Source organism: Gobio gobio (genome assembly GCF_949357685.1).
Source record: "Gobio gobio genome assembly, chromosome: 6".
In the NCBI taxonomy this organism is placed as follows: domain Eukaryota; kingdom Metazoa; phylum Chordata; class Actinopteri; order Cypriniformes; family Gobionidae; genus Gobio; species Gobio gobio.
The window spans coordinates 18860759-18874423 of NC_137102.1; the positions used below are offsets into that span (position 1 = coordinate 18860759).

The 13665-nt window shown below is 39.7% G+C and overlaps 1 protein-coding gene across 3 annotated transcripts in view; it reads left to right on the plus strand.

Annotated features, from left to right (window-relative positions):
* Positions 1–13198, plus strand: part of st3gal3b (ST3 beta-galactoside alpha-2,3-sialyltransferase 3b) — an 87533-nt gene extending 74335 nt beyond the window's left edge. For all 3 annotated transcript variants that reach the window (XM_079818548.1, XM_079818547.1, XM_079818549.1), the window contains 2 exons: positions 1370–1516; positions 11809–13198. In XM_079818548.1, the coding sequence (XP_079674674.1) occupies positions 1370–1516; positions 11809–11898 (237 nt within the window). In that variant the 3' untranslated portion in view covers positions 11899–13198. The remainder of the gene's footprint in view (positions 1–1369; positions 1517–11808) is intronic.
* The last annotated feature ends 467 nt before the right edge of the window (positions 13199–13665 follow it).

The following is a 13665-nucleotide window of genomic DNA, read 5'->3' on the forward strand; positions in this document are numbered from 1 at the left end:
AGCGCCACTGGTGGCTTGAGAAGCAAACACACTCCAGTCTGTGTGTAGAAACCTTTCCTGGAGTGTGGAGTCTGCCCCCGCAGGCCACACCTTGATGGTCTTTACTGATGGCTTCACACGGTTGATGAGGGGTGAATATTTGGGTGATAGAAACAAAGAGAGGTGGTCTGACTGTCCCAGGTGGGGGAGGGGTGTCGCAACGTAAGCTCCAGCCATGTTTGTATATACATGGTCTAAGGTTTTGTTTCCTCTGGTGTGGCAGGAAACATGCTGGTGAAACTTGGGTAGCACTGACTTTAGGTTTGAATGATTAAAGTCACCTGCAACAATAAACGCAGCTTCCGGGTGATCAGTCTGTTGTTTACTGATGGCTGCGTGAAGTTCTTTCATAGCAAGCTTGGCATCAGCATCCGGGGGAATATAGGCTGCAGTGATAATAGTGGAGGTGAACTCCCGCGGTAGATAAAACGGTCTACATTTAACCATGAGAAACTCCAGGTTAGCTGAACAATGACTCCAAACAATAGCAGAGTTTGTGCACCAAGCTTTGTTAATATAAATGCACAATCCACCCCCTCTGCTCTTCCCGGAGCCATCTAGTGTTCTATCCGCCCGGAGTGTGTGGCGTCCCGCTAGCTCAATAGCGGTGTCCGGTATTCCGCTGTTTAACCAGGTTTCAGTGAAGATTAGGACGTTACAGTTCAAAAGTTTCTTACTGTGTGTAATGCTGAGTCGAATCTCCTCCATTTTGTTCACTAGCGATCGTACATTGGCAAGGAAAATGCTGGGTAAAGAGAGCCGGTAAGGAGTTAGCCTTAGCTTAGCTCTTAGACCTCCACGCTTACCCCGCCTTTGTTTACGATCACAGCGCCGCCTTCTAGCACTTCCGCCCGGCCGGGCAGAGCGCATCGCCTCGGGCGTCCTAGCGATCTCAGGAAGGAGTTGAAGATTGTCCATAAAACTGTCGGAAATTCGCAAACCAATATCCAAAAGCTCACAACGGGTGTACGATGTAAAAGCACAACTGTTCTGTACGAACAGACCCGAGATGAACAAGAAAAATACCGCAAAATTGCAGAATCTGGAGAGACGCTGAGCCTCGCGATCTACTCGCGCCGCCATCTTGGTCGTATTTATAGCATGATAGGACTTAATAACTATGTTTCTTATCTGGTCTAACATATCATTTTAATCAATGTTTTGTCATTACAATTCACAAAACAAGCGCAAGATATTGTATTGTGGTTGAGGTTACAGTCTAAAACTCTGGACATTGGTTTTATCTTCACTCGAGGTCCAGAGAGCATGCTTAGTACTTGACCTTTTAAAATGCTGCTGTATCAATTTAATCTTGCATTCTTTTCCATAGAACATTCCAACGTTGGGCACCGTCGCCATAACGATGGCCCTTCATAACTGCGATGAGGTCGCTGTTGCTGGATTTGGCTATGACATGAACACCCCTCATGCGCCCTTGCACTACTATGAAACAGTTAAAATGTCTGCCATTAAAGAGGTAACAGTTTTATTGGTTTGTTTGTCAAATTAACTTCTAAAATGAAACATTTCAAACAGTACTAGGGATTTGTTCTTTTTTAGGATGTTTTAATGCATAGACGAAACATTTTGTACATTAAACAACCGTGAGCTCAGTTCTCAGACCTTTGTTGGATCAATGTCTGTTTATCTATTCACTTTATGGAAAATTACAATGATTATGTCATTAGCAGAATGTCCTGGGCTACTTTCTGTCCTGTTTTTCCCTCAGAGGCTTAGATCAGTCCATATGTAGATATCTTTGTTGTTATGTTTTGTAAATTCCTCTCTGCCCACATTTGCCATGGCTGTAAAAGCACGCTCATAAAACAGAGCTGTTAACGCACAGTTAGCTCCTGACTGCTCTGGCACCCATCCTTGTCAAATCACAGTCAGGTACCATTCATGCAGAACTCACTCGCTTCCTGCTGCCTGTATTCTGTCTGTTTAAGACTTGGGTGCTATGTGATGTCAGCTTAAACAAATGGGATTTAAGCTGTTGGCCTTGTATAGCTAGTAGCTCTCACGTACTGTAACAGTGTAGGGTATTTGTCTTTGTAGGTTTTGACAGAAGTCTTCGTCCCTGCTGTGATGCAAGGGATTGATTACTACAGTACTCCTGACTCTATGGCTTTCAGTGGTAAATGCCAGGATTAGTAAAAGGTGGTTTCACCAGCTTGTTGGGGAAAATGTGAAATGTACATTAATGCACTTCAAAATCCTGTAATGAAATTACTTATAACCCTTAAAATGGCTCTCTGAGTAGTTTAAGACTATTCTATACAAAATATATTATGAAAAATTACATAAATTACCAGTAAAACAAAAGTTTAGGGTCAGTTAGAGGTTGTTTTTGAATGAATGAATACTTGTTTGCAGAAAGGATGCATTAAATGAATCAAAAGTGACCATAAAAACAATTATGTTTATATTTTAAATAAATGCTGTTCTTTTGAACGTTATATTTATCAAAGAATCCTGCAAGAAATCCGTTTCCACAAAAATATTAAGCAGCACAACTGTTTTCAACATTGATGATAATCAGAACTGTTTCTTGAGCGTTAAATTAGCATATTAGAATGATTTCTGAAGGATTTTGTGACTGAAGACTGGGGTAATGATGCTGAAAATTCAGCTTTTAATTAATCACAGGAATAAATTAAATTTTTTAAAGATTAAAATAGAAAAAAGTTATTTTAAGTTGTAATATTTAACAATATTACAGGATTTTTTTTTACTGTTTTTGATCAAATAAATGCATCATTGGTAAACATGAAGCCTTGTTCAGACTCAGCCCAAATCCAATTTTGTGTATATCCGATTGAAATCCGATCAGATTTAGCAAATGTGACTGGCAAAAAATCACATTAAAGGAATAGTTCACTTGAAAATGAAAATTTCCTGATATTTTACTCACCCCAATCTCATCCGAGGTGTTAGTGTCTTTCTTTCTTCAGTTGAAAAGAAATTAATTTTTTTCAGGGAAACATTCCAGGATTTTTCTCCACACAATGGTTTTCAATTGCAACCAACGGGTTGAAGGTCCAAATCAATGCAGTTTCAAAGGGCTTCGAAGGGCTTCAGAGGCTCTGCGCGATCCCAGCCGAGGAATAGGGTCTTATCTAGCGAAAACATCGGTCATTAAAAACAATAAAAACAAAGATATACTCTTTAGCCTAAATTTCTCATCTTGTGTTTCTCTGTGAAGCACCACGGATTGCGTTGTTGGGGTAACAGCTTAGGACCCAGGACCAGTACTGAAAAATGAAGACCAAGAGTGAGTGTAATTAATTAATTAAAGAAAAATTTACTGAAGAATAGTTTGCAGTTTCATCAACAGAAGCCAGCTTCAAGTCTCACAAGGAGTTTGTAGGCCGCGCTCCCTCTACCAGCCTATCCGCCTCCCCCTATCGTACATACAATTTCTGAACAGTTATACTGTTTTCAAGGTCTAGCCACGTCATTACTGCAAGTTGAATGATTCTGATTGGCTCAGAGAAAATGGACAGTCTTGGTAAATTTCCACACATTGTCAGTTAATCAGATTCACGTGTACAGATATCACTTGTTGACGCCTTCACCCCGGAATTAGGCAGTTAATGACCTTCCAGATTCTGGAGCAGGCGCCAACTTGTCCAGAACAACAAGCCCCCCATCTTTTAGGATGCCCGTAATCCACCTCCAATACTGATCTGTAACACCGAATACTGCGCACATGCACAGAAACACAATCTCTTCAAGGTTGGAGTTCGTGAGATCTGGTCCCAACCAGAGAAAGTTTTCCAAAACATATTGATAACATGTGCCTTTCTCTCAGTGAGAGATACAGACAATAGTACATACCATATTCATCTTGATTATTTAGGGTTTCAGTAAAAGGAAATGTAAAATTAAATAAAATAAAATGAAAGACAAATCCATATTTCATCTCTGGAAGCCGGGCTAAATGAGCAATCACTGTTACTGCATTCCTGTCGAGTTAGAGGTGTGTGATGCCTCCAAAATCCAAACACATGACTACATGTTCTGAAATCAAGTGTTCTGGCGAAACATCACACACGCCCAGGACAGACCCTCAGTCACCACTCAGAGACCAAATACACACTTTAGAAAATATAAAGGAAGAAAAAATCATTGGTCCTCTTGATTTAAGCAAAATCATAACTGGAAAGAATCATTAAAATCATAATAATTATATAGGAGGATGAATATTGATTGAGGCTTTGATTATGAATTTAAGTAGGATAATATAATATATATATTTATATATACAATCACCTAAAGGATTATTAGGAACACCTGTTCAATTTCTCATTAATGCAATTATCTAATCAACCAATCACATGGCAGTTGCTTCAATGCATTTAGGGGTGTGGTCCTGGTCAAGACAATCTCCTGAACTCCAAACTGAATGTCAGAATGGGAAAGAAAGGTGATTTAAGCAATTTTGAGTGTGGCATTAGCCTGGGAAAACCCAGACAACTTCCGTCAAATTTAGATTTGCTCTGCAAGTAGTCTGGCAAAGAGCCCATTCAAACCCATTTCTAAACCCCAGAAATCGAGGCACCAATCAGAAACGTTGAGGCGGGCTTTACACGATGACGACAGCGCAGCGACAGTGAAGCGGATTCTGTACACTGACTACAAACTAAAGATGGATGCAGCAGTGGAACATCACTATCAGCTATCGCGGCTGTTTTAAGCGATTTAAACTTTCCCATTCCATTAAAACCAGAGCAAAGAACAACACTAGAAGCCTTCATATCTAAAAAAGATGTTATCGCTGTCTTACCGACTGGATTCGGCAAAAGTCTGAAATAAGTTACCAGCTTGCTTGTCTTAGCGAGAGCCCTCTGGTAGTGTTAATGTTTCACAAAATATAGTTTTAAGTCCTTTTCAGGCGAGAATGTAGTTGTTTTTAAAGCTCAAATCTGTGGTTTATTTATAAAGAGAGCGCCTTTTTGAAAATTTGATCTGCCGTTTTTGGAGTTGTGAGCTCCAGTGAACCAGCGGCGCTCAATTGCTCATAAACCCCACCGAGAGGCGCCTTTCCTCGGCCAGTCTTTCTGCCGTCTGCCGCTGGCTCTGATGTGAAGATATGATTCGTCTTGTGTAGATCTAACGGCTGATCTTTGCTCTCATTAATCTATAATTTGTTCCCTGACAGATCGTTTTGTCTGAGGGCAAAGTGAAGTTTCATAACTTTATATTTGTAAGCTATTAAACTTTATCGTTGTAGTCTCATAGCGCTGACTTTCTTTGACTGAATTGCTTTATGTATTGTATAGCTTCTTAAACCTTTTACTTATACTTTTAAAATGGATATTGATCACGCATTAAACTAACATTTAACAAAAAGAGACTGGATTTTGTTTTATGTCATATCTCATTGTATTACAGTGATAATCATAGCCTATATTATGCACACATATTACATGTTTTTATTTTTTAATGTAAACAAAAAGAGGCCGGGTTTTTTAAATATTTCGTTTTGTTATATACATGCATTGAAGATAATATGCATTGCCTTCACTACATTTGTGATTTTGTGTGGCTATAATATGTTTAATATTAACTATTACCGTCATCGGGAGTTCATTCTCCACGCAAGTCAGAAGTTCGCGTACAAAATATGTCATAAAACACCACTGCCTCATTTCATAAAAAAACTAAACAAAAACTTACACATATTAGCCACACACATGTGGTTCAGGCAACGCGTAGTTAGGCCTACATTGATTATCTTATATATTTATAATAAAACGAAGTATAAAACACCCTGCCTCTTTTCGTTTACATTTTAAAAATAATTAAACATTTATATGTGGTTTAGGTAAGGTGACCAGATTTCTGAAATGTAAACCGGGGACATTTCCTATTTGAGAACACAAGTACAGACCATAGACAGTGGTACAGACAAGAACGCATATTGAGAAATGGCCAGAGTCTCAGATGTTTCTCCGTCACTCTGCATACGTCATCTCCCTCATCGCTCTGATTGGTTTTAGGTCTATCCAATTGCGCCCAGAGACATTTGAGCGACGCCCGTTGGTGACACCCCTTTGGAAATGATTTGTCTATGAAGCTTTGCCAGACCATAACTCAGTCACTGCTGAGAATGGTCTGGTTTTAACCAGGCTAGTGTGGCATGGTTGTTGGTGCCAGACGGGCTGGTCTGAGTATTTCACAATCTGCTCAGTTACTGGGATTTTCACGCACATCCATTTCTAGGGTTTACAAAGAATGGTGTGAAAAGGGAAAAACATCCAGTATGCGGCAGTCCAGTGGGCGAAAATGCCTTGTTGATGCTAGAGGTCAGAGGAGAATGGGCCGACTGATTCAAGCTGATAGAAGAGCAACTTTTAATGAAATAACCACTTGCTACAACCGAGGTATGCAGCAAAGCATTTGTGAAGCCACAACATGCACAACCTTGAGGCGGATGGGCTACAACAGCAGAAGACCCCACCGGGTACCACTCATCTCCACTACAAATAGGAAAAAGAGGCTACAATTTGCACAAGCTCACCAAAATTGGACAGTTGAAGACTGGAAAAATGTTGCCTGGTCTGATGACTCGATTTCTGTTGAGACATTCAGATGGTAGAGTCAGAATTTGGCGTAAACCGAATGAGAACATGGATCCATCATGCCTTGTTACCACTGTGCAGGCTGGTGGTGGTGGTGTAATGGTGTGGGGGATGTTTTCTTGGCACACTTTAAGGCCCGGGTATACTTCAGCCGGCCGCACACCCCGTCCACGGACAGTCCGCGTGCAACAGCGCATGCGCCAGCAGTACAGAAGAGTCCACTAGGTGGCAATATGCACAGTATTGAGCACAGTGTTCAGCCGTCGAAGAAGAGTGTGCAAAGACCGGTTTAAAAACAACACGCTTGGAAAAAAAAGAGAGAATTTTGATTCTTCAGTGTTTCTTCCAAACAATGTTGCAATGGTGGATGCACTACAGTTCTTCTCCGATCATGCCCAGCGAATGTCCCGTTGATGACAGGACTCAGTGCTGCCCTCCGATGTCTGGTAGAGCATAAAATTTTTTTACTGCGCATGTGTCGAACGCGAACATTCGTGCACATCCGTGGTGTAGTATACTTTGAAAGACGTGCGGACAGGGCTGCACGCGTGACGCGTCCGGGCGCAGAAAGTGAAGTATACCCCGGGCTTTAGGCCCCTTAGTGCAAATTGGGCATCGTTTAAATGCCACGGCCTACCTGAGCATTGTTTCTGACCCTGTCAATCCCTTTATGACCACCAGGTACCATCCTCTGATGGCTACTTCCAGCAGGATAATGCACCATGTCACAAAGCTCGAATCATTTCAAATTGGTTTCTTGAACATAACAATGAGTTCACTGTACTAAAATGGCCCTCACAGTCACCAGATCTCAACCCAATAGAGCATCTTTGGGATGTGGTAGAACGGGAGCTTCGTGCCCTGGATGTGCATCCCACAAATCTCCATCAACTGCGAGATGCTATCCTATCAATATGGACCAACATTTCTAAAGAATGCTTTCAGCACCTTGTTGAATCAATGCCATGTAGAATTAAGGCAGTTCTGAAGGCGAAAGGGTGTCAAACACAGTATTAGTATGGTGTTCCTAATAATCCTTTAGGTGAGTGTATACATATACATAATTATATTGAAGCGACGGTAGATTCCAGAATCTTTCAGTGTAATCACGTTGGAAAGGTCACGCTTGACATAGGCGGAAGTACCGCCCCAAGCGAACATGCAAAGACTAACAAACGCCCTTTACCAAAAAAAACCTCCATCTCCAACTTCAAAATCGTCCGATATCGTTTTTTTACCTTTTTTGCTAAGGATGTTTGTATTAGTCTTCGCACATGTTCTTTGTAAACACGGGAGCGGTACCGATGGTTTCGCTAGATAAGACCCTATTCGCAGAGCCCTTCGAAGTCCTTTGAAACTGCATTGATTTGGACCTTCAACCTGTTGGTTGCCATAGAAGTGCATTATATGGAGAAAAATCCTGGAATGTTTTCCTCAATGTTTTTTTTATTTTCGACTGAAGAAAGACAGACATGAACATCTTAAATTAAAGTAAATGATCAGAAAATTTTCATTTTGAAGTGAACTAATCCTTTTAAATGTGATTTTTACAAATCTGTTTCGAGCTACATTCGCTACATATGCGGTTTGAAATCCTTTTCAAATGGCATTTCTGGAAATCTGTTTAATCTGAATGCTCTGATCGGATTTCGTGTGGTTTGTGACTTTCTCACGGCATTTAAAATGTAAACGTCTGACGTTGTTATAGGAAATATGCTGCAGAAACAAGGTCGTTTTGTTGCAAAGTGCTGGACGAGCAGAAAATGACAATAACGGAGACATGTTTTGAAACCGGCGGAGATGACAGCACGGAATAAAGCTGCACATACCAGCCTCCTACGGTTCTGCCACTGCCTCGGAAGACACAGTAGTCCAGCACTGCAGCTACACATTGTCATGATGTAAATAAGACAACGTCTGTATTGCAAAACCCTCAATGTTGCGGTTGTTGTTTTTAGAAACTCCATAGAACCAGTGCAAATATTCCAGAACATGAAAGAGCGGCATGGGAAACATAAATCAGATCTGAACAGTTGCAATGCACGATGTGGACAGTCAATCATTTTAGATCAGATTCTAATCGGATACACAAATAATCATATTTGGGCTGACAGTGTGAATGTATTACAATAACTTAAATAAATCCTACTGACCCCAGATGCAGAGAGCTGTTTCTCTAAGTATTGAGGCATAAGGAAGAGATTGTTTCAGATCCTCTCTCCCTAAGGTATTTTGGCCTGAGGAGACTCTTAACCCAGCATTCATTTTGGCCTGTGCCCCTTTCTCTCTTACGGAGAGTGAAACTTTACAGCTTTGTGTGTGTGTGTCATGAATGTGATCCGTCACAAGGGCTGAGCAGGCTGAAGCAGACAGCCCAGAGACTCTTGATGAGATGCTTTTGGCCTGGTATAACGGCCCCAGCAGGCCTAGAACCTCCTGTCAGGGGCAGTTGTGGGGTCCCGTCCGTTCGGACCAAGAGCTTCTCACAGGAACCCAAAGCTCTGGTTTCATCCAGCATTAGGCCAGTAGTTCCTCTGCTGTGGCGTTCTGCATCTGAAAATCACATTGAAGAACAAAAGGATATTAAAGCAAAACTGGAGAGGATGGTTTTCACAGGAGTCAATACAGCTCCAGCTCTCTGATCCCAGAACACACTCAATCCCTCTCCTGTGACTCCGAGCTCTGTTATTGTTGTAATAAAAGATAGTAGTAGATGTGAAGTGCTGTGGAACTAAGAATTAATGTTACTCTTTTTTTCATGATTAATACTGACCTTTGCTGAACCGCAAATCTGTGGGGAAAAAAAAGAATACTGGCCAACACTTACGAAATGTTTCCATCTGCTATTTTCTGATGTCTTTTTGGTAACTCTTTAGTTTAGGGTCCAATTCTCACTATTAACTATTATTAATGCCTTATTTTGCATGACCATATTCTACATCCCTTAAAGAGTTAGTTCACCCAAAAATGAAAATTGATTTAAAATGATTTACTCACCCTCAAGTCATCCTAGGTGAAAATAGCATATTTAAATATAAAGTAAAATATCTAGCTTCCACCAGATCGCCTTCCATATTCGACTTACGGAAAAAGTGTAGTGCCTCTCGCAGTTCAAAATGCTTGCGCTACGTCTGACGACATTGCACACCAGTTATGTTTTTTTCCTGATCTGGCGGAAGCTAGATGTTTTACTTTATAAAGTTTTAAATATGGATATTTTTTTTAAAAATGCATCGCTTCACTTCAGAAGGCCTTTAAGAATCCCTCGGAGCTGTGTGGACTGGAGCAGTTTTGATGGATAGATGCACTTTTTATGGGCTTCAAAAACGAGACAACAGTTCACTGCTATATAAAGCTTTGAAAATCCAGAACATTTTTAATCAACTCTGATTGAATTCGTCTGAAAGTAGAATGACATAAACACCAATGATGACTTGAGGGTGAGTGAATCATGGGCTAATTTTCATTTTTGGGTGAACAATCCCTTTAATTCTACCCAATACCGAAACTTAACACCTTAAGAATTAAGAACCTTAAGTCTTCTCAAGAATTATTTAAACTATGCGTCACCCTCAGCATGGTAAATTATGAATGATTTCAGGTTTGTGTGAATTTAGTTCACAGTATTATAGTGAATGTGTTCAGTTCACTAATGCAAGCAACTGTAATTACTTTCAAATGCGGCTTTTCTCTTTTCACCTGAAACTCTGCTGTTTTAATTACGTTCCTGCATAATAATGCATAAAAAAACAAATGCCAAAACATTATGATGTCACAATTTTTATCAGGTCATATACAGTCAATCAAAAAAATTATTCCGACACCAGATATAATTTTTCACTAAGTGTATGTAAGTGAGGAGAGCAAAATAAAGTAAACTGTGACATTATACCCAAAAATTCTTCATACAGTAGACTACCAGTAAAATTTATAAGAATTTGGGAATATTATTCAGACACTTTGACCTGACCATGTTTTGCTTAAAGGGTTAGTTCACCCAAAAATAATGTAATTTATTACTCACCCTTATGTCGTTCCACACCCGTAAGACCTCATCTTCGGAACACAAATGAAGATATTTTTGTTGAATTCTGAAGGCTCAGTGAGGCCTCCATAGGCAGCAATGAAATTTACGCTCTCAGGATCCATTAATGTACTAAAAACATATTTAAATCAGTTCATGTGAGTACAGTGGTTCAATATTAATATTATAAAGCGACGATAATATTTTTGGTGCGGCATTTGTGTTCCGAAGATGAACGGAGGTCTTACGGGTGTGGAATGGCATGAGGGTGAGTAATAAATGACATTATTTTCATTTTGGGGTGAACTAACCCTTAAAGTGTTTTTCTTTAATTGCTAATGCGACCTTTTACACCACAGACTGAACAAAAACATTGCTTGGTCATTGGTTGACCTAAAATGGTATTATAAAACATTGCTTGGTCATTGGTTGACCTAAAATGGTATTATAAAACATTGCTTGGTCATTGGTTGACCTAAAATGATATTATCTAATTTTGCACTTAAATTTAACACCTGATTGGTGGATTGTAATCCATTACATACCTTTCTATCAAAGTTATCTGACATTATCAAGATGAATTAGTTCTGACTCAGTTTAACTCCTTGAGTTCTTGTCATATTTTGTTACAATTTTCTAAACTATAGCAAATAAAACAGTAAGGTTTAGGGTAGACCTTCATGCTTACATTTTATTTAATAAAAATGTTACGTTTTTGTGCCAATTCATACAAAACTGACTTCATAAAGTAGGTAAGTTTTCTCATGAAATCCGAATGGCAAATTTTACTGAAATAAGAAGGGGGTGGAGCTTAGCGAAAAATCATTTGGCAAACTACAAGAAAAAACTATGGTGATTGCATAACTGGTTGCATATGTATGTCAGTCTATTCAGTTATTTATCCCATCAGTCACAGACAAGAAATCCATAAGTGATCATGCCTGAAATGTCTCGTACAAGTGAAGCAAAGTGTGATTTGTTGTTTGTTGTCACATGCCCCTTCATATTTAAATGGATGCTTTGTGACCAATTTATGTTGCTTTATTCACCAAATGTAATGCCAATAGTCAAAATCTCTGCTTCCATTGCTATAATGAGAACAAAAGAGTCGACCTTATTCACTAAGAATGACACTCTTCTGTGTTTTCCCCCCCACAGTCATGGACTCACAACATCTCAAAGGAAAAAGAGTTTCTCCGCAAGTTGGTGAAGGCCAACATCATCACAGACTTAACCAAAGGGATTTGAACCTCCCAAGGTGGGTGCCTTTTTTGAAGGACTTGAAAGCACAGAGTCCTGGGAAACCCTGGACCAGACAACACTGAAGAGCGTGATTTTCAGAGGTGGGAGCGATGGCTCAGTTAAGATGCACACGTGCCTTCTTACCGACAGGCTTCCTCTGAGCGGGATGTTGAAGGGTTCTTCAATGACTCAGAAGACAATCCTTGTTGGAGTATGAATAGAAGCTATCAGAGACTTTGAGGGGACCAACACAATGCGCTTGAGGAACGAGTCGCAACATTAACTGATTGTGCCAAATGTACCTCTATCGGAGGAGATGCCCCTCTTCTCCTGCCTGAATGTATTAACGTGTGTAAATATCAAAGATTTTTACAGTGCATTTTAATGCCACTGCCCCTGCCTTCACACGTGATTCTCCGTCCAGGGCACCAGTGCGTATCCTGCCACAGTGTGTGGAAGGGCAGAGGCAGGTCTTTGATTCAGCCCTTCTTCTGAGCACAGGAGGCTCTTTATCTCCTGAATGTGAGCTTATGTTACAGCTTCTTTTGTTGAGGAAAGGAGCTCAATCTCTAAATTATTTATTTTGGTGAATGGATAAAGGCTTTTTTTATTTCCAAAATGACGTGTTATAAATACTACAGTTTACTTGAGGTGGGAGACCTTTTAGGGATGCACAGATACCATTTTTTCCCCCAATATAATTCCAATACCTCACTAACTTCCTAAAAACACAGAACCTCGAAAACAGAAAAAACACATTATATGCCTCTGTTCAAAAGTTTGGGGTCAGAAATGTTTTTGAAAGGATGTGATATTGATCAAAAGTGACAGTAAAGATTTACATTGTTAATTCTGTTGTTACATTAATTCCATTGTTACATTTGTTAATTGTATTTCACAATATTACTGTTTTTATTGTATTTTTGATCAAATCAATGCAGTCTTGGTGAGCAAGAGACTTCTTTAAAAAAAAAAAAAAAACATTTTATTGACCTCAAACATCCAGTGCTCTAATCTAACAAACACCCAGTAGCAAGACCACAAAATTTCAGCAAAATGCAGTTCTTTTAAACAAAAACATTAATCTGGTCATCTCAGAGTTGGATGATTGTTGATGACATCTGACTGTTAAACTTAACTTAAAAGGAATGACTAAAATATCGATCTGTTCCTGACATTAGCTATTGAATGGCTTTAAAGGACGTGGAATATTTTGCAGGAAAACTCACATTAAATAGGTTCTGTCCTAACGGCAACAACCATGTGTAGCTCACAGTATTGGATTTGGATCGATATCTGATCTGACAAAAAAAAAAAGTCTCATTGCAGAGACAATCCAGATCGGTGCATCCCTGGTTCAGACAGACCTCAAAATCACCTGACGTTATGGTACACTGCCATCTTGAATTCTGCCACTTTCAAAAGGCAGCCGTTTCAGACAAATACAAGAAGAACCATTTGATTTTTGAATACTAAAGAGATTTGAGTTTGTTTTGTACGTTTTTGATGGTATGGGACATTTTAAGGAGTACTTGTTTCAATGCTTTAGGAGTTTTTGAGCTGTAAGCTTTCTGAGCAAAGCTGCAACATCAGAGTTAATCATGTTACACTACACAGCAGATATGTTCACTACATCTGGTACTCAACTCCTGAAGATCCCACAACAGGAGGGAATCACCATCCTGACTGTCTGAAACATCTGAAAGAGTTATTTGCCCTTGTAGAATGGTGCATTTATACTGTGCAGTATGCCACCAATCAGCATTATAATGA